The sequence below is a fragment of the Erpetoichthys calabaricus genome, chromosome 13 (assembly GCF_900747795.2).
Source record: "Erpetoichthys calabaricus chromosome 13, fErpCal1.3, whole genome shotgun sequence".
In the NCBI taxonomy this organism is placed as follows: domain Eukaryota; kingdom Metazoa; phylum Chordata; class Cladistia; order Polypteriformes; family Polypteridae; genus Erpetoichthys; species Erpetoichthys calabaricus.
In genome coordinates, this window is record NC_041406.2 from 11,772,144 (window position 1) to 11,793,580 (window position 21,437).

General features: G+C 35.6%; 1 protein-coding gene across 4 annotated transcripts in view; it reads right to left on the reverse strand.

Moving 5' to 3' along the window:
• triob (trio Rho guanine nucleotide exchange factor b) overlaps positions 1–21,437 on the reverse strand; it is a 317,404-nt gene that overhangs the window by 155,233 nt on the left and 140,734 nt on the right. For all 4 annotated transcript variants that reach the window (XM_028817964.2, XM_028817963.2, XM_028817965.2 and 1 more), the window contains exons 4-7: positions 18,850–18,964; positions 8,610–8,802; positions 7,679–8,191; positions 4,826–4,948 (exon numbers count right to left, since the gene is read on the reverse strand). In XM_028817964.2, the coding sequence (XP_028673797.1) occupies positions 4,826–4,948; positions 7,679–8,191; positions 8,610–8,802; positions 18,850–18,964 (944 nt within the window). The remainder of the gene's footprint in view (positions 1–4,825; positions 4,949–7,678; positions 8,192–8,609; positions 8,803–18,849; positions 18,965–21,437) is intronic.

A 21,437-nucleotide genomic window follows, 5' to 3' on the forward strand; every position in this document is an offset into this window, starting at 1 on the left:
TTTGGTCATTCACTGCATTTTGTTGATTGATGAAAATAAATGATTAACACTTCCATTTTTGAAAGCATTCTTTGTTTACAGCATTTTTTCACACCTGCCTAAAACTTTTGCACAGTACTGTATGTATATATATATATAGTTGCCATTTATGCAAATCTCCTAAAAGGGAAGTGTGCAATGTGCACTTTAATCATGTATGAACTGTTTGATTTGTAATTTTAAACTGTGGAGCAAAACAGTAAATCAAGGAAAAGTGTGTATAAAGGGCATTGTATCAAATGACATTTTTTATCCAGATATTCTTTCATCATTTCTATAGATTAAAAAAAAAAACATTATTGTTTGGTTATCCCACTTAAAGCGAATGTTTAAAGAAAACTGAACTAAAACGTTTGCTTCAGTACTTGTGCCTTTCTATTTGACAAAATAGAAACCATTTATCTGTTGATCTTTCCAGACAAAAGAAGTATAGCTGGTGGAAAGATGTTATTCTAGCTATTGTCTCTGTATCTGCATTAGGTGTCATTAACCATCCTCTAAGGCCAGTATTCTGCCTTCCATTTTAGCTGTGGTTATCTTTTCACTTACATGAAAAGCATAGCTTGTTTTTATTATAACAGAGTTCTTTTCGTTTGAAACTGGTATCCATATCTGTATAAGCAACTATTCCTGCTCTGAACATGTCCCAGCAAGACTAGGCCATTATAAAATTTCTGTAAAGACTAACTAGTGCAATTGTGCACAGTTTTTAATTCTGGTTTTGTTAATTTCTGTTCATAACAAAGCATAAGGAAAAGTCTGCTGTGGTTTAAGTTGCCCAGGTAAGCCCCTGGAATAACAGATACACATCTGAGACAGTGCTGAAGCAGTGTTCCATAGTTTTACCTCTCTAGTAGTACATTTCATGAGCTACTTCTAATAATTTATATAGCACATGAGCCATCTGCAAAATGCTTCATAAATATTAAACAGGGTATACAAAAGACAGAAATACACAAAAATCTCAAATAATGCTCAGTATACTACCTTCTGTTTGGTTATATTCATCATGTAAAAGTAATAAACACAAAATTCTCAGCTAGTATAAGAAAACACCCAGGAACAAAATACGAAGTTATAAATAAATGTCCGAAATGTAGAATTTCATCATTACATAATAAAAAACAAGGTGGAGAAGATGGATGAGAATAGAAGGTAAGAATGTCAACAGAAGGTATTTAGCAAAGAGCAGCATTAGTGAATTTACTTTAGACTTTAGAGCTTTTGCCAATCTGAAGTTGTTTAGATTGCTCAACAGAAACAGAATAGTTGTAACAGGCACACAATCACAGTAAGCCAGGGAAAGACCCAGTGTACATCTGTTAAAAGTATCTTGAAAGTACCCTCTATTGTGTTGACCACAAGCCAATACCAAAATAAAAGCAATCTGACACAAAAGCCACATGATGCATTCATAACAACATATTGTTCGCACAAAAAAAATAAAAATCTAACTAAGCATTTCATTTCAGGAGTTTTTAACCGAGTCTGGAAATGAGATTAAGCTTTTTAAAAACACTTTTTTAAGAGAATATGCATTCAGTGTAGGCTACCTGTCAACATACTAAAAGGACTGAATCTGAACATAGCACTGCAAGAAGAACTGTACTATATGGCCAAAAATATTATTATAATATATTTTCTCCACATCATTTGATATTGATAATCATAATATCCATTTCCTGGTACTCAATTTTTACTTAAAATAAAATTACTGAAAGCAGAAGAAACCAACAAGGTTTTTTATTAGAGTGTAGTACCGAGTATCAAATAGCTTTTTATCAGAATATAACATTAGTGAGTATATACTGTTGTGACTACTGCCATAATGATACTCAAAAAGAGGAACAGGCCTCAAAAACTTCACCACACAAAAAGGCCAGGCATGTCATGGTCACAGATCTGGCCCCACTAGTTAAACTTCATCCCAGACAGCCTAGCCCCATATCTAAATAGCAGGATTCATATTCATTTTCATAATGTAACTCGTGCACCGTTGTAGCAAATAAAAATCAGGAGAAATTTCAAACCAAGTGGTTTTGGAACCTGTGCCTTGTTTACCATTGGTGATGAGGAGAAACTCTCATGTGGCTTAGTTCATGTGGCTGCTTTGAAATGGAATCACAAGTGAGACCAGTATAATGACATCTCTAATAGATTAGCGGCAGCTCAGCCTCATGAGGATGTGCAGTTAATTGAGAAGCTAAAAACGGCATAGTTAATTTATATACAATAAAAAAGGCTAGCAAAAAATCTATGGCACTTTGAGTTTTTGTAGACGAGGGAGTATACATTAATACATTTACTAGAATGTATGAAAAAAAAAAAAATAAAGTAGAGCATGAGTAATGAACAAATATGCAGCCAGCAATTTCAAGTATATTAAAGCAATTAAGGTAAATTGGCAAAATCTTAATGAGTCCAGAGTCAACAGATGTAGGAGAACATCTAAATGACATGCTTTCAGAAACCACTAAGGCCATTTATACACACATTCTAGATTTAATGGATGGGAAGAGAGAGGCTAAATTGCATTAAATGTTACTTCTGCATTATGTGTTAATCATGTATTACTGTCTGAATGTACAAATAGAAACTTAACTCTCACGACAGCATATGTGAGGTACTGGAAATGAGACTTATGAATGAAAGTATGTCGAATTGATACTTTTGCGCTTACGGCTTCATAAGGCACTAAAATTATTATGTCTGGAGTTTGAATTTGCTAGTATTAAAAATTATTTTCAATCACTGTAAACAAAATGTCAATGCAGAACATTATTATCATGATTCATTCTAACATCTATAACCTATTGATACCCAAGAATTCCTGATTGAGTTGAAGAAATTCCAGTTCCACGTGACTACCCAAACACATCAAAGAAATGGGTGTGGAAGTACCGATCATGATGAATCAAAAAGGTTCCCCCGTAAAGTACAGATCGCATCAAAGCATGTAGTTTAATTTTGTGAAATCTATGAAAAGGACATTTTTCCACAACTGCAATAGTGAGTGTCAAGTGAAGGGGGAGTGGGGGTTGATTAAGAGGAAAGTTGAAGATTACTCCTGTGACAAAAAAAAAATAGGAAATCTTGGTAACATACCGTTTTAAAATTTGGGTTTTTCAGTACTATTGTAGTACCAGTAAACTACATAACCCGTATACCTACCAAAAGTGATCCAAGGAAGAATCACCGGGTAACAGGGTCACAGGTACCCAAGACTAATTGGGGTGCAAAGGTTATCTGATCCAATCCCATAGAAGAGCTACTGTAGCACGAATTGCTGAAAAACTTAATGCTGGCCATCAGAGAAAGGTGTCAGAACACACAGTGCTTCAGGAAGGCAGGGTGCATGTGCATTGTTTACCTTGGGAAAAGATGGCAGCAGTATGCTCTACGGTAAGAAGGCAAGCCAGCAGAGGCAGTGTGATGCTATAGGAAATGCTCTTCTTAGATGTTACTTTAACACACACCAGCTACCCAGCGCCCAAAATCCTTAGATCTCAATCTGATTAAGCATCTGTGGGCTGGACTAGAAAAACAAGTCCAATGCATGAAGGCCTCACTTAGCAGCTTACTGGACATAAATGATGTGCTGCCAACGCCTTTGTGCCAGATAACTTGTAGAATCCATGCCTTGACAGGTCAGGGCTGTTTTGGCAGCATGAAGGAGACCTACACATTAGTCAGGGGGTTTTAATGTAGTGGCTGATAGGTGTGTGTGTGTATACAATATATAGTATTTTTTTAAAATATATATATTTAATTCTTTTCCTGACCAGATGAGTAGACAATGCCTTATCTGGGTGGGAGGCCCTCATTTAATAATAATAATTTTTAATAATTTTTTTTTGCATTTATATAGCGCTTTTCTCACTACTCAAAGCGCTCAGCAATTGCAGGTTAAGGGCCTTGCTTAAGGGCCCAACAGAGCAGAGTCCCTATTGGCATTTACGGGATTCGAACCGGCAACCTTCCGATTGCCAGTGCAGATCTCTAGCCTCTAGCCTCAGAGCCACCACTCCGCCCTAATAATTTATGGATGTTGAATGCCGGTGTACAGGCATACTGACCAGGGTAACTGGAATTCCTTTTTCTGGGTGAGATAATGTAATGAAAAGGACAGAGGGAGACTGCCTCTTAGGCATTTCTCCCACCATATGCCAGGTAGAAGCAGTCCTCCGTTGGGATTCTAATGTGTGCACTGGTAGGGCTACATGAGCGTTGTAAATCCAATTGGCCAGCCTTGCTGGATTCCTTGGGTGCCGCCAGGGGAGATGCTGGGAGAGGACATAACTATTTTATGAAGGTTCTGCCTGACCCGGAAGTGCTTCATGTATGCAATGTTGTAGCATCAGTAGTACTCCCGGGTCCACCATAAAAGGAGATGCTCCACCTTATCTAGAAGTCTGAGAGGATTAGAGGAGAAAGAAGAAGCAGTTATGTCGATGGATTGGGGATGCAAGATGCTCCTCGTATCCACTATAAATATAAATATAATATAAATATATGCACCCAAGAATTACTTGAGGGTGTAAAGGAAACAGACTGACAAGTTGCTTTATGTAGAGGCAAATTTACCTTCCTTAATCTTATCCTTTCAGGAATAAAAACAAAGGAAATGTGAACATGTAAAAGGATGAGAGGAGCTGAATGAAAGCATAACTGATGCTTTTTCTCTTAAATATTCTATGTTAAAATCTAAATATTGAACAAATCTAATTTGATCAATTTTCAAACTAAATGAACATAATAAAGAAAAATGATGTTTACTGTCTCTTACCATACAGTTCATTGCAAAATGATTGTGCTGTGTTTGAAGTTCCATTGCATGAGGATGGTTTGTTCCAATCTCTGTATAGCTTGTAAGAAACAGACCTTTGTTGTGCATGATCCAGTCAAACATCTGGCCATTGAGGGAGAATTAAAACAAAATTATTATATGCAATAAAGCTGTACTGTGGCTTTTTAAACATTCAAAAATATTGGCAAAAAGCTTATAGTAGAAAAAAACAACATGCAATGCTAAAAAGCTTTATAAATAACACAGTCAAAAAATAAGCAGTTTATTCAGCCTTTAAACAATCTTTAGAATGCTGTACCTTTAGAAAAAAAAATAATTGGGCATGTGATTGACTGATACAACCACCACAAAAATGAAAAAAAAAATACTTCATGTTTAGTTAGGGAAGGTTTCAAAATAAAACTTTGGTATATACATTATGCTGACTTAAAAAAAAAGGTTTTAACCTTCTGGGTCATTAACCTCCCTTGGCGTTAACCCCAAGTGGGACTCAGGCTCGAAATTCTATCCAATTATAGTTAAACCTGAGTCAGTCTCGGGGTGATGAGTAATGATACACTTTATAGTGTCTCTGAATAAGCACCAGGGCAGGATTCTGCAGCCATCTTTGCCATTATGCTTTCTGCCACTTTATGGTAACTTAAGGCAGCAGTCTCCTGGAACTCTACTGTGGCTGCAGATTAATTATAACTCTTTTATTAAATAGTGACTATTTTTTGCTGCTAATTAACTTCTTCTCCCCTCATTTTACTTGACTTATTTTTTTTTTTTCTGCCCTCTGAATTGCTTCGTTTTTTCCTTAAATGGCACCCAAACTAAAATGAGATGCAAAGTGAGCCAACAGATAACCAGCAAGGTCAAGGATCTGTTATTTAATTCCATGGCTTGTGGGTGCTCTTATTTTTATTTTTAATTTTTTTTTTTTTTTTTTTTAAGAACCCGGCAAAATGTTTTGTGGACCTGAGTAGGTCATCGTTACTTAAACCTTAACCTTTCTGTACTTTGAGATATTGTATGATGCATGCTGGTTAGCTGGCCATGTGTTGGCTTGTATTGTGTCTCAAAAGAGCTGTTAATTAAGGAAAAAAGAAATAATTAGGGTTCTGAGTCTTAAATAGAAATCAATTAAAATTAAGGCAAAGGAATTCATCAGCAGCTAAAAGAGAAAAGGGTTACAATGAAAACCTGCGGCCACAGTAGCACTCCAGGACCAGAGTTGGAGACTCTGCCTTAGAGCTACTGTCAAGTGGCAAAAAGCAAAGTAAAACACTTTTTTGGATGTTATTTTACCCACTAGATGGCAGCAGAATACTATCTTGGGAGTTATTCAAGAATGACACTGTAAAGTGTAGTTGGGAGACCCTCTCTCTTAGGTTATTCATCCTTACTCACCAGTGGGGCAGAGCCTCTAACGAAAGTGACAGTGACAACCCAAAAGCCATAAAAGCAGTTTTAGAACGAACTGAAACTGAGCCATTGCTCGAATCGAGCAACAGTGATGACAATCTGAATTGATATGTTAATGAAACTAATGCATGAAAGGGCACACTATAACCAAACCATAATAAAATGCCTGCTGAATTTGGTGTGTAAACCTTCATTGTGGTGTGACACTAGCTGCATGACAAAAAGGCAGAATAACTGAGATTAAATGCAAGGACAGCCAGGATGTTAGCCCCCCAAGCACAGCTGAAAATTCAACAAGTCTCTAATCCTTGCATTGTTGTAGCCTGCAATAACATAAGGGGTACCACTATTGTGCAGGTCAAACACTGACATTTTACCCTCACATGTGTAAGCAACATAAAAAATAAGAGTGCCAAGTGTATAAGCTTCTACAGTTCCAATTGCAACATAAGGCTATGTGCTGGAGACTGTCTCATACACATTACACAAAGGACGTGTACTAAATAAGCATCAGTACAGTAATGGACACTCGATAGACCTTTTCCATATTGTTTATGTTGATGATTCATTATTTAAAATGTTTCCATTACATGTAATAACATGCCTTCTTGTTGAAAAAAAATCTACATTTTTGGCTTGTTTTTCGTGGGGTAAACATAACATTAAGGAGGCTACAAAATTACGACACCACACTTACACAATGATGATAATGGCAAAAATATTAACCTTGGTTCACATCCATTTATGAATATGAACTGTATAGGAGGTAATTATGAGTCTAAAAATAATGGCATTTCCAAGTTTTAAGAATACATTTAAAACATTACAAATGGATACATTTTTTTATATATGTAATCCACATCAAATAAAACAGCATTTTTCAGTTCTCTTTGTTTAGGAGTAGTGTACAAGTAGCCTACCTATGGCATTTCAATGCCAGTTTTCAGTATACTGTAAGCAGTAAAGTACTCAGTTGTGACCTGCTGCACATTGCAGTTTCCGGTTCATTTCATATTGCCTTTGTAAATGACTGTCTTGTCATACACAGGAAAACCTTTACAGCATAAAATGCAATATCGTAATAGCTGTGGCATCTGAGTTTGTACACCATTAGGTCTGCTAGCAGTTATCAAGAATGTTTTTTTTCTTTATACAAAAAGAGGTCTGCAAATAATGATCTCAGCCAATTACCCAATAAGAAAAGAGTTTCAGGTATGATGGTACTTCTCCATTTTCAAATGACAAATACACAGTATATATACTGCTGATACTGTTGATCATTTAACTGTTCTATCACTTCATTTAAGTACTACCCTCATGCACAGGCTTTATGTAACAAAATTTGAATGTGAGAAAATGAATAAATTAACATTTTGTTTACTGTTCACTTTTCAAAAATGAAACACACCTAACTTGAACAGTTACCTTTTCTGCATCCTGCTCAAAGAGTCTAAGCTGAAAACACTGGTCGAGTTTAAGCTTCCGGACATGCCACATTTGGTGCAAATGCTGACGTGTAGAGTGCAACTTGTCCAGCATAGAAGACACCTTGGGGACTAGGCTCTGTAAATCCGCATTACTGTTTGCAGTGTTCTTATTAGAAAAGCCATCACTGCTCTGAATTCGCTGTAACAGTTTTTGTCCCTCTGTGTCCAAATCCTCAATTGGAGCCTTTACCACCTTTTTCTTAAGCTGGGAGTGCTCCTCAATCATGCGGCGTGCACCGTCCAGGTCCTGAGGGAAATCTTTTTTGGCCAAAATCTCTTGCAGTTCTTCAAGCCGGGATAACATATGTGTTGCATTGCTAATGAAGTCCTCAAAGGCAACACGGATTTCAATCCACTCCTCATGATTGTAATCCAAACTGCCATCAAAGTCAGACGTTAACTGGGAAGGGTCAACAACTTTGGTAAGGCCTTCTAATGACACCATAGTGGTCTAGAAAAGGATAAGATAAAACTGCATCAATTTAAGGAAATAAAATACAAAATCTGCAGAGATGTGGTTAAAAAATGCACCCAATAAAAGCTTGGAAATGATAAAAAAAGAACTGCAAATTGAAAAATGATACTATTACTTATAAATCAAAATTTTAAAACAACTGGTTTGATTCCATGAAAAAAGTAACCAACCAGCTTCAAAATAGGAATACTTCTGTTTTGTGTGGAAAACACCAAAGAAAAAAATTCTAAGTTCCTTTGTTTCAAAAAAACGATTTTGTAAAGCTGCACTTAAGCTGTCTCTTCAATATACACCAAGTACTGTAAATACACTGATAAGGTTTATATGCTTAACTCAAAACAGACCATGGATCAGTCAACTAATATAGCAAACAGTACAAATAACTGAATCTTACCTCAAATTCAAACTTTGAGCTGCCAAAATTAGTCCTTTGTTTCTGCCAAAAATTATCTGGCTTTATAATCAGTGCAACATGAATACAACATGGAAAGGATTCCTGGAGAATTTTCAGGAGAGGTTTAATCGAGTCCCATTTAGAGCCACGCATGTCCACAATGACAGTAAAACCTCGTTTGCACACCTCCTCGCTTTGGAAAAAGAGGACAATGAAGTATTAACAATTTAATAGGAAATAGCTAAAATTAAAAGAATTACAAAAGACGAACACAAAGAATAAACTAAGGCTGTTGCAAATGATAGGTTAGGAAATTAACTATTCTTTATTTGATTGCTGAAATGATATTGCACTTTTTTTATTTTATTTTTTCATTTTTTTTAAAGATTAATTTAATGGTAGTTCAAAATAAAAAATGCAGCTAATTAATCAAGTGCTTTTTTATTCTTGGTGACAGTTAAGATTGTTAACAAAAAAAAATATACAAAAGGTACCATATATTTAAACTAATTATATTATATAGTTTACCCTCAAACTGATGAATGCTTTACTAAGTAATTTCCAAAATCCATTAATAATCAATTTCTAGCAATATGCAGAATAAACTCTGGATGGGGCACTAGTCCACCATAAGACACACTCATATTTGCCCTTTCATTTAAATAACCCAAGTATCTAACATAAACACACCAAATAATGAAGGAAATGATTGATTGGCTGATTACTGAGATCTAATCTCCTGGATTTATAAGGCAGCAGAGCTAACAATAACAGAACAATTACATTTTTGATAAAAATAGGTTGTTTGTAAATATAATGATCAATTTCCATTACTGTCTTTCATACTTCACCTTTTAACATTACAGAAAACAATACCTAAGGTTTGGCTCATTTAGCATCCATATTTTCAGGTGGTTAAAAAAAGTACATTTATAATGCTAACTAGAACATTTCTAATTACAGCAAGCACAATGGAGTGTGTTGAAGATATGGTTCCATGTGGAATATAGGCTGATTCCGATTATCTTGTAACCAAAACACTACTGCGCGGCTCCACAGTGGCTGTAGGATTTTGCTCCAGTCGTGTTTCTTACAGCTAATTGAACAGACTTCCTTTGTCTTAATTTTAATTGACTTGCTTTTTAACAGGTAGAATTTTTTTTTGTTTAAATCAGGCAGACAAAAAATAAGATGCAAAACAAGCCAAACATAACCAGCAAACCCATGAACCTCAAACTCAGTTTCTTAAGGGCCACATATTTCGCTCCAATTCCTTACTTAGAGGCCAACTGTTGCTGTTAATTGAAACGCATTTTATTCTATGGCTTGGTATTGCATATTTCCAATACTGTTGATTTTGGGGGTTTTCTCCCCCAAGAGTACTATCAAAATACTATTAGGACCACAACAGATTAATATTTCTCAGATATTACATTTTTGTAAATATATATTAAAAGAGGTATGCATGAGTACAAATGGGATCAAGTTAGTTGGGTTTTTTTTGGCTTACTTTGCATCTTATAAGAATTGTACCTAGCTGGTTAAGGAAAAAAGAAACAACTGTTCTGAATCATAAAAGGAAAGTCAAATTTCCTTCTATTTGGAAACATTATAACAAAACACAATCCAGTCAGACAAACAACAGTAACATTTGTTTCAATAAGGTTAAAAGACTATCTTCTCAGATCTGGAGAAAACCCTACTGATCATTTTTAAACGAACAAGTGATAAATGCAGTCATAAAATGTACAGGATAGATACAGAATAATCTTAAAACTGTTAACATTTATGCATTCATCATCTTGGAGCTAAAACAAAAGAAAAGAAATATCAACTGCATAAGACGCTGTGCTTCCTGCAATTTGTACAGCTCACTGCTGTAAACAATCACCCAAAATTAAACACAGATGGACTGCCAAAGATTCCAAAGATTCTAAAAGAGAACAAATTAAAATTTTTTACCTAGTACCTATTTACCTAGTAAATTCCAAATTCCATACTTCACAGCTTTGGTAGTAAAAATAGAATCTTACTGAAGAGCAGAATAAAAGAGGTAAAGGCCACTGATAACCATTACTTTTGAATGGAGGTCTGTTTATAATTAATGTAAAAAGAGTGTCTCAGATTTTGCTTAGACTCCTTTTTAGATGAGCTCTCGTACAAAGCACCTACTGCGAAAGTCTGTGCCCGTCTGTCCACACGAAACAACTCAGCACCCCCATGGACGAGTTTTGCTGGAGATGTGCCACACTTACTCTTTAAAGAAATTTGTCAAGACAGTTCAAGTTTTGTTCAGATATCTCAAACACATTACACTGTAAAAGTTTTGAAAAAACTCCCATTGAAATGAATTGTCAAATTTGCAAACTTGTTAAAATGGAGAAACGTTTGTTGCGAGTTCAACTAGGAATTAGTTTACTATTTCAATTTGACCCTGTATATTTTGTAGATTTTCCTCTTTTACTTGTTGGAGAGCAGTATGGATGCCCAATGCAAGCAAGTTAAATGTCAGGCGGAGCGCACATGCAAACAGCTCATATAGCAGCGCCTTCTCCTACAAAAAAGTAATTTGAGTAAAGAAAATAAATGGAATAGGAAAGCAATGATGTAAATAATAAACAAGACTGAACTGATTTTACAATATTATCAGAAGATTATTATTGTAAAGAAACAAAATTATCAATCTCCAGCTAAATCTGTTTTGAACAAACTGATAGCTCCAAAAACTGATTGATACAAAAATAGGACAGGTTTAAAAATGGACAGTGGTGTTGGGAGGTGGACGATTCAGTGGCTTAAGCCCCTAATCAATGGTACCCAGACCCTGATCTTTCAGTCCCAGATATACAGTATAAAATCAATCACAGCGAGCCCCTGATATTCTGGACCACTGTGTATCTTTTGTATTCCTGTTATACAATAAATCATTTATTTTCCAAGTTCTACATATTTATGTAATCTTAAAGAATGACTGTGTTTTAACTAATATTAATAGTCAGATGGCAAACTTATTCCAGTCCATTTATCCTTTCATAAGGTAATAATGATTTTATGCTAGTATTGGTCATTTCGAATTAATTGAGATTTTATAATTGCTAAATTATTGGACACAACTCTACTGAGTATACTTAACATAATGTTATGTTTAAGAAAACTGAACATTGGACACAGAAAATCCAGAGGCCTCTTTGTGCTCCATTTTTTAACTCCATTACAGAAGTGCTACAGGGCATATTAATGTTGTCTACTAACACATGGAATTGCATTCTTTATCGTTAAACTTTTGAATAGGATTCATTGTTACAAAACTATTCAACAAACAAAACTGCAATAACTGACTAGAAGTAAATGGAAAAAATCCAAAATGCTCTAACTTTCTTATCAGTTAATGCCATGCCGACATTGTCGAACTTGGCTGTTCTACTGTTTGAAGTGTGAAGATGATGCTAGATGTCAGCTAAAGCTTCAGGACTAAAAATGACAACAATTTTCTCCCTGTATAATACATTAATAATAATGATTATCCATTAATGCATCCTTCCAATGATACACCAAACTTGCTTAAACCACCTTTAGGGAAGCCAGAAACTATCCCAGCAGACTCATGCAAAAAAAAAGATGCAATCAACCGAATTAGCTGGCAGTCTATTAAAGGGAAAACATGCGCACATTCAAACACGCCAGCAAAGACAGATTCAAACCCAGTCTTCTGCAGCTGTAAAGCAGGCTATGCTAACCACTGACCTTTTGTGCCAACCATTATTCACTCACTTGTTTTTATTATATTTAGTGCACATTTATTTACAGCCTTACAGTGTTGTACATGTTAACATAACAAACAATGGAAGACAAAAATACTACAGTAAAAGTCCAAAAATCTAGACTGCACAGGTTTTGGTCAGTCCAGATTTTACTCATTCTCAAGTAGTACTTTTAAAATTCAAATATACTGTATGGAAGAACAAACGAGATAAAAAGGCACATTTTATCTGTTTCTTCATTAGAAGTCACAGATTGTTTCATTTATCAATTATCAGTAAATTTATCTCCGCAACCTCTGCTTGATAACAGAATACAAGTTGATTACCAGCCATTTTTATTGCTTTCTTAAAATACTTTTGTACATCACCTTGTTTTGGACTACAGTAATCCCTTGCTATATCGCGCTTCGACTTTCGTGGCTTCACTCTATCGCGGATTTTATATATAAACATATTTAAATATATATCGCAGATTTTTTGCTGGTTCGCGGATTTCTGCGGACAATGGGTCTTTTAATTTCTGGTACATGCTTCCTCAGTTGGTTTGCCCAGTTGATTTCATACAAGGGACGCTATTGGCAGATGGCTGAGAAGCTACCCAACCAGAGCGCGTATTACTTATTGAATAAAACTCCTCAAATATATTGTGAGCACGGGGGCTGTTCACACCCCTAGAGAATACGGCCACTCCTCCAAAAACACTGAAAGATTACCTTCACATTGCTCCCTTCCTTGCTGGGCTTACATGTGGCTGCTTTGTCAAGCGATATGCTTCCCGCACGGTGCTTTGCATGCTTCAAAGATCAAACAGCACGTATTGATTTTTGATTGTTTGCTTTTCTCTCTCTCTCTCTCTCTCTCTTGCTCTAACATTCTCTGCTCCTGACAGAGGGGGGTGTGAGCAGGGGGGCTGTTCGCACCCCTAGACGATATGGACGCTCATCTAAAAATGCTGAAAGATTATCTTCACATTGCTCCCTTCCGTGCAGCTGCTTTGTCAAGTGACATGCTTCCCGCACGGTGCTTCGCATACTTAAAAGCTCGAACGGCATGTATTGATTTTTGATTGCTTTTCTCTGTCTCTCTCACACTCTCTGCTCCTGACGGAGTGGGTGTGAGCAGATGGGCTGTTCGCACACTGGCCTAGAGGATACAGACGCTCCTCTAAAAAATGCTGAAAGACTACCTTCACATTGCTCCCTTCCTTGCAGCTGCTTTGTCCGGCGGAGCTTCGCATGCTTAAAAGCCAAACAGCCCTATTGATTTTTGATTGTTTGCTTTTCTCTCTCTCTGACATTCTCTGCACCTGACGCGCACTCCTTTGAAGAGGAAGATATGTTTGCATTCTTTTAATTGTGAGACGGAACTGTCATCTCTGTCTTGTCATGGAGCACAGTTTAAACTTTTGAAAAAGAGACAAATGTTTGTTTGCAGTGTTTAAATAAAGTTCCTGTCTCTCTACAACCTCCTGTGTTTCTCTGCAAATCTGTGACCCAAGCATGACAATATAAAAATAACCATATAAACATATGGTTTCTACTTTGCGGATTTTAACCTTTCGCAGGGGGTTCTGGAATGCAACCCCAGCGATCGAGGAGGGATTACTGTATACAATTTTTTTTGTTTTGTGTTTTCCTCTGTTGCCATTGTTGAATCTGCTGTAATTGAAGAGCTCAGTTCCAAAATGAGCTAAGTACAAAAGATACATTTTGGAGATAAATAGGAACATCTGGGTCTGTAAGCAGATTTTGAAACTAAATCCCTAAAACTATAGCGCTACACTGTTGCAATTAGCAGGTTTTGAAGCTCAAACATATTTTCGGCGCATGACCAACTGCAGGAAAAGTCGCAATCACGTGTTCACTAAATTTTACCAAAAGATGTAATTAGCAGATTTTAAAACTCACATCTTCAATTACACACATGCATGCATTCTCAGACACAATGCCTGGATATTTTAAAAACATATTACAAAAAGTCCAGATGCTCTGATAGTTTGGATATTTTGACTTTTACTGCATGCAACATTTACACATATATTTAGAAATTTCCTAGATAGTCATCTGTCTGAATATTCTGATTTAAGCTAGCCCTCACCATACACTGTACACATGTTCAAGACAAATTATGCCGAAATTAAATTAATCCTATTTGTACGTATTACACTTTATAAAATTGATTACATCTTGCCTGAAGAAGGGGCCTGAGTTGCCTCAAAAGCTTGCATATTGTAATCTTTTTAGTTAGCCAATAAAAGGTGTCATTTTGCTTGGCTTTTCTCTACTTTATATAATACTAGCAAAATACCCGCGCTTCGCAGCGGAGAAGTAGTGTGTTAAAGAGGTTATGTAAACATATATATACATAAACATATATACTTATATACATATCTACATATACACATATCTACATATATATATATATATATATATACATATAGACATCCACATATATATACATATATCAACATATATATACACATACATATAGACATCCACATATATATACATATATCAACATATATATACACATATATGTATATATATGTGTGTGTATGTATGTATCAACATATATATACACATACATACATACACACACACACACATATATATATATATATATATATATATATATATATATATATATATATATATATATATAAATATATATACTGTATATACACATACAGACACACACATATATATATATATATATATATATATATATAGCAAAATACCCACGGTTTGCAGCGGAGAAGTAGTGTGTTAAAGAGGTTATGTAACCATATAGCTACGCAAACCCAGGAAGACATGGAATCGTTTAAATCAAGTATCATTACATCTTCCTTTCTTAAAGAGAAGTAAGGCAGTACTTATAAGCTTACATATTTATATATAGACATATATATATATATATATATATATATATCCGAAGCCGTGCAAGCACACTCTTTTGAGAATGCAACGTATAGTTGTACAGAAGAAAAGCAATCTTGCCTGAAATGAATGGCAACCTTTTGTAGGTCTATGAAGTTAATTTAAACTTTAGGTTTACGCGGTGCTTTCTTTCCGAAGTACCTGCACTCATGAATATGTCTGTATGTGTCAGTCGGTCAAATCCACGCACTTCGCACCGGCGAAGTACCGCTTTTAAATTTTTATTAAGAAGAAAATAAAACGTTTTTAAATTGAGGGAAAATATACAAATAACAGTTTGTTAAGGATCAGTTTTTTTGTGAAGCTGCCTTTACTCGAGTGATCACTTCGAGCTGACTTGGTGGCCAAGTGTAAGCGTTACCTGGAAGTAACCACCCATACAATCAGATTGTGAATCAGACTACGAATGCCGTGAATGTAATTACACACTCACTGCACTTGCTTACGGTAATCGAACCTCAGACGTCAGCGCTACAGGGGCTTAGCAGCGGTGAAGTATTGGTTTTAAATTTTAATTAAGAACAAAAGAAAACCTCAGAGGTTCGATTCCCGAAAGGGAGTGAAGTGAGTGTCCGGCTACCTACCAGGTAAAGCTTATGGTCGGACAGCAAGTGACGTAACATCAGCCACGGTGCCTTCAGTTGTGAGAAGCAGATCATAGAATGATTGAAAATAGTTTTGCATTTACCTTTTTAGTAAAAGGCGAGCTTTTAAGCCTGAGAAATCACCCCGTAAATGCACACGTTTATTTGCACATGTGTTAATATGTATGGTTACACAGTATTAAAAGACAGTGAACAACGTCAGTTACCTTTGTTCCCGCGTTTGATAAAAGGCGAGCTTTTAAGCCTGAGAAATCACCCCGTAAATGCACACGTTTAATTGCACGTGTTAATATGTATGCTTACACAGTATTAAAAGACAGTCAAAATTAACGTCATTTACCTTCGTTTGTCTGTATGTGTCAGTCGGTCAAATCCACGCGCTTCGCACCGGCGAAGTACCGCTTTTAAATTTTTATTAAGAAGAAAATAAAACGTTTTTAAATTGAGGGAAAATATACTAATAACAGTTTGTTAAGGATCAGTTTTTTTGTGAAGCTGCCTTTACTCGAGTGATCACTTCGAGCTGACTTGGTGGCCAAGTGTAAGCGTTACCTGGAAGTAACCACCCATACAAGCAGATTGTGAATCAGACTACGAATGCCGTGAATGTAATTACACACTCACTGCACTTGCTTACGGTAATCGAACCTCAGACGTCAGCGCTACAGGGGCTTAGCAGCGGTGAAGTATTGGTTTTAAATTTTAATTAACAACAAAAGAAAACCTCAGAGGTTCGATTCCCGAAAGGGAGTGAAGTGAGTGTCCGGCTACCTACCAGGTAAAGCTTATGGTCGGACAGCAAGTGATGTAACATCAGCCACGGTGCCTTCAGTTGTGAGAAGCAGATCATAGAATGATTGAAAATAGTTTTGCATTTACCTTTTTAGTAAAAGGCGAGCTTTTAAGCCTGAGAAATCACCCCGTAAATGCACACGTTTAATTGCACATGTGTTAATATGTATGGTTACACAGTATTAAAAGACAGTGAAGAACGTGATTTACCTTTGTTCCCGCGTTTGATAAAAGGCGAGCTTTTAAGCCTGAGAAATCACCCCGTAAAAGCACACGTTTAATTGCACGTGTTAATATGTATGCTTACACAGTATTAAAAGACAGTCAAAAATTAACGTCATTTACCTTCGTTCCTGCGTTTGACTCGTGCTGTAAATCTCTTCCTTGTTTTTAGGTCACGTGATTAGGTAGGAGGCGTGATGACGCGATACGTGACTCCGCCTCCTCCATTACAGTATATGGACAAAAAAATATGTTCCAGTTATGACCATTACGCGTAGAATTTCGAAATGAAACCTGCCTAACTTTTGTAAGTAAGCTGTAAGGAATGAGCCTACCAAATTTCAGCCTTCCACCTACACGGGAAGTTGGAGAATTAGTGATGAGTGAGTCAGTCAGTCAGTGAGTCAGTCAGTCAGTGAGTCAGTCAGTGAGTCAGTCAGTGAGTCAGTCAGTGAGTCAGTCAGTCAGTGAGGGCTTTGCCTTTTATTAGTATAGATAATCAATGAAAAGTGGTATCATTAGCATTTTCCAAACATAACTGTTTTAATAGGTTAACAGAACTTAATTTGTCCCAATGGAAAATCTGATGCAAGTAAACCATAAAATAGCAAACTATCAAAGAAATCTGTAATCCGTTACAAATGTTTCAAGAAGTTCATCAAAACTCCACCTGAAAACTCTATACACCATTATGTCTAATTTTTATCAACTCTGTACTCTATTTCTTGTTATCAATATTTTATATTTTGCATATACATACACACATACTTTATCAATGCATAATTTTGAAAAGCTGAATTTATCAATGAAAAATGATTTTTGCATTGTGTTTTAAGGACAATACAAAGCATAAATAAATACAAACATATGCATAATGAAAGCTAATACTTCAAACTGGTGCTAGGTTCAAATATGGTACAAGGCAAAATTACTACAATTCAGACAGAGAACAACATACATTGTCTAAAAAAAATATACATTATTACATTATTGCTTTTAGAAAATATATATCAAATTAATGGATGAACCTTGTATACTACACAATATATCAATACCTAAACGTCATCCAAGTAAATTAAAGTTGTTCATATAAAAAGATTAACAAAACACACTTTAAATATGACCCTGAAAAACTGTTATATGTTTTATACAGTGAATACTTAATCTTCACAACATTCTATTTAGACAGTGTTGTAATTCAACAACATGAGATGATGCAAAAAAAAAAAATGACTTACTGCACATCTTGCTCAGAATTTAACAATCCAACCACTTTCAGCTCTGTTTCCTTTACAAAATGTACTAAATCATCACCCATGTTTACCTCTATAACAATTTCATTCACCACTCAATTCAAGTGTTACAATTTAAACAAAAAACCAGACTGTTAAACAGAATGCAAAATTGTAATAGCAGATATAGCTCAGCAATAAAAGTAATCTGTCCATCTGATCATAACAAATTCCAATCCCTGTTATGCGAGATGTGCCGCCTTCTGTGATATTACATAATTCTGTAATATGCCGATATTTGAATAACACAGATTAATCCAGATCAGAGCACAACCTGGCTCATTTCCACTTTGTAAAAAAATAAAATAAAATAAAAAAATCAGACATAATCATCAACATTAAAATAACACACAGGATATATGGTGTAGCTAATGAAAATTAGCTTTAACTATATTCATAACTTAAAACATATTAAAAGGTAAACGTATCAGGGTTATTATCCTAAACATGAGCTTAGTTTTCAAAAACACAAATGCTATAATCAACTCAATAAATAGTAAAGTCTTTTACTTTAAAAGATAGACGAGTTAGGTTGTTAGAGACACCCACATAATAAATCAAGAAAACTTCCAACTACCCCCAACATCTTTTACACTTAAAAAATTATTTTAAATATTTTACGTCTTAAATACCTTGGAATCCCAGCTAGATACGAAATAAGTCTTCTAAGATCATCTTGTCGTATTCTGTCATGGTTGCTACGTGCTGGAAATGTTAGAACAGGACCGCCACGTTTATCTCGCCCACCTAGAACAGAAACAGAAACGTCAGAATTTTCTATTAACACTGCAATTTAAATAAACAAACTAGCACCAATGTCAAATGTTTGGTTACATTCAAATATACCAACACATCTTAACTGTCTCATTGCTTGCATAAATGACAACATTCCTCAGATAGTCGGGAAGAGGGTAACTAAAGATGAACTTAACAAGATACTAAGATCAAATATGACAGATTAAGTATCATCAAGAAAAAAATAGATGTGAAAATGCAGTCCACAAAAAAAATGGTGACAGACCTACATATAGATATCTATGAAATGAGGTTTCACAAATACATACTACCAACGGCAAATACTGAGTGTGACAACACAGAAGTCAGAGCAGTTCAATATACTCTTTTCAGTGAACACACTCACAGTGATGTGCAGATTATTAAATACGAGGCAAACTATTGCAATTTAATGAGAAGTCAGGCAAAATGACATCTTTTATTGGCTAACTAAAAAGATTACAATGTTCAAGCTTTTGAGGTAATGCAGGACCCTTCTTCAGGCGAGATGTAATCATTATGATTAGATGATCATTAGATTATCATTATATGATTACATATTGTCTGAAGGGGGGCCTGAGTTGCCCCAAAAGCCTGCATATTGTAATCTCTGGAAAAAGTACTTCGACAGAAGGTGCACCATGAACAAAGCACCATCGCAGAAATTCTGATACAAAATGGTTGGATTATGTTTAACTCAAGGATGAAGATTTACTTTTTGTCTTGTCCTTTCTACATTACCACAAAGCGCTCAATACGAAATTTGCAATTTGCGAGCTTTATTTATATTAAGTACTTGGGCACACTATAAAGTACAGCTGTTTCCCCAGCTCCAGTTAACAAGAGCAACTCAAGGCATATTTTAGAATGAATTTGAAATTCATAAATATCCATGAAAACATTCAGAGGCTGTACAGTAAAAAATGATACAACTTAAAGAAGGGCAATGCATGTAAAGAAAAAGGGAAAGTGTGTTTTTATTTTTCATGCTGCAGTCTACTGGGATATGTTTTTGTTTTTAAAACGTGATACACATGGTAATTTGCTCACTTAAGGAGAACTCCTATATATAATAGCTCTGTCACTCTCTGAAAGTTGATTAAGCTGTTGAAAGGTGCATAAGGTGACGTGTTCTTTCCTGGCTAAGATAACTAAATGCTACCTTATTTGTAACTCTAGCACAAGTGTCTCTGCAGAGAGAGCATTTTCACAGCACAACATAAAATGACAGCACATAGAAGTGTACTTACTAGTGCTGTCAGATGGAATAAAGCTATTTAAAAATAATTCTAATTTATTTAAAAAACAGGTTTATTCAAAAGGCATAAGCTGACATTCAATTGTAAAAGAATAGTTTATTTTACAAGCCCTAATTTTAGCATGGAGTTACTAACAAAGACACACAATACAAAGCTGCAGTATTTTACTGTTTTTGCACTTTACTTCCAAATTCAGAATTTTCGTAACATTTAATAATTTGCTTATTTTCATTAGAAAAACTTACAGACCCCTTCACAACAGTTCTCTCTCTCTCTCTCTCTTTCCCACTATTCTGCACTTTCATCTACAAGTATATACTGAGCAGTTTTTCTAAATGCTTGAAGGTATCTATCTATCTATCTATCTATCTATCTATCTATTTCTTTGCATCTGATTCTGTCCCACTCACTTTTAAAGATAGAATCCCTGATTGTTTAATGCCAAGTTCTCCTCATTAAAGCAAATGCAAAAATAACTGTCATAATTCTGATTTTCCCTTGATTACAGCACTTTAAAATCCACTCTTTAAAAATCTTCAGCAATTTTAGCCAACACACCATGTCCTATATCTAGTCTCCATATTTCATGGCTGCTGGTTTGACGCACAATGCCTTAAAAAATTAGGTGCAAATGATAAACATACTTAGGCCACCCTTATTAAAATATTGCTAGATCTCTAAAGTTGGAAAAACATCGACAAGCTGTGCGTACCTTGATTTAATACTGTGAAAATACCACTTTTCCGGGTGTGCCCACGGGTGCTGACTGGCATTTTATTCTAAATGCAGCTATATAAATTATGCCCTGCTGTTTCCCACAGAACATCTCCAAAATAATATAACAAGTCTGCCATCAACCTGCCTACCTCTTGCATGCACTTTTACTTTGCTTGCTACTCTGATCCTGATGCAGTCTTATTAACTGACCCATATTCCTCCTGATCCTTGTCAGGACAGTGTTATAAAAGCAGCCATAAAAAGCTGCCTAATTCTTTAAGAGCCCCAAACGCTGGCACCGCAATTCGCTCCATTATTATTAACATCAGAATGCTAGTTGAGTGCTGTGCTCTACTGTGATGCGTCTTGCTGCTGCAAGGACAGCTGCGAGGAATGGAAAACAGGGTTGGGATGGAGCCCAGAGAAGGAACATTTTGTGAAGGCACAGGGCCCTCCTATAGGAAGGATTG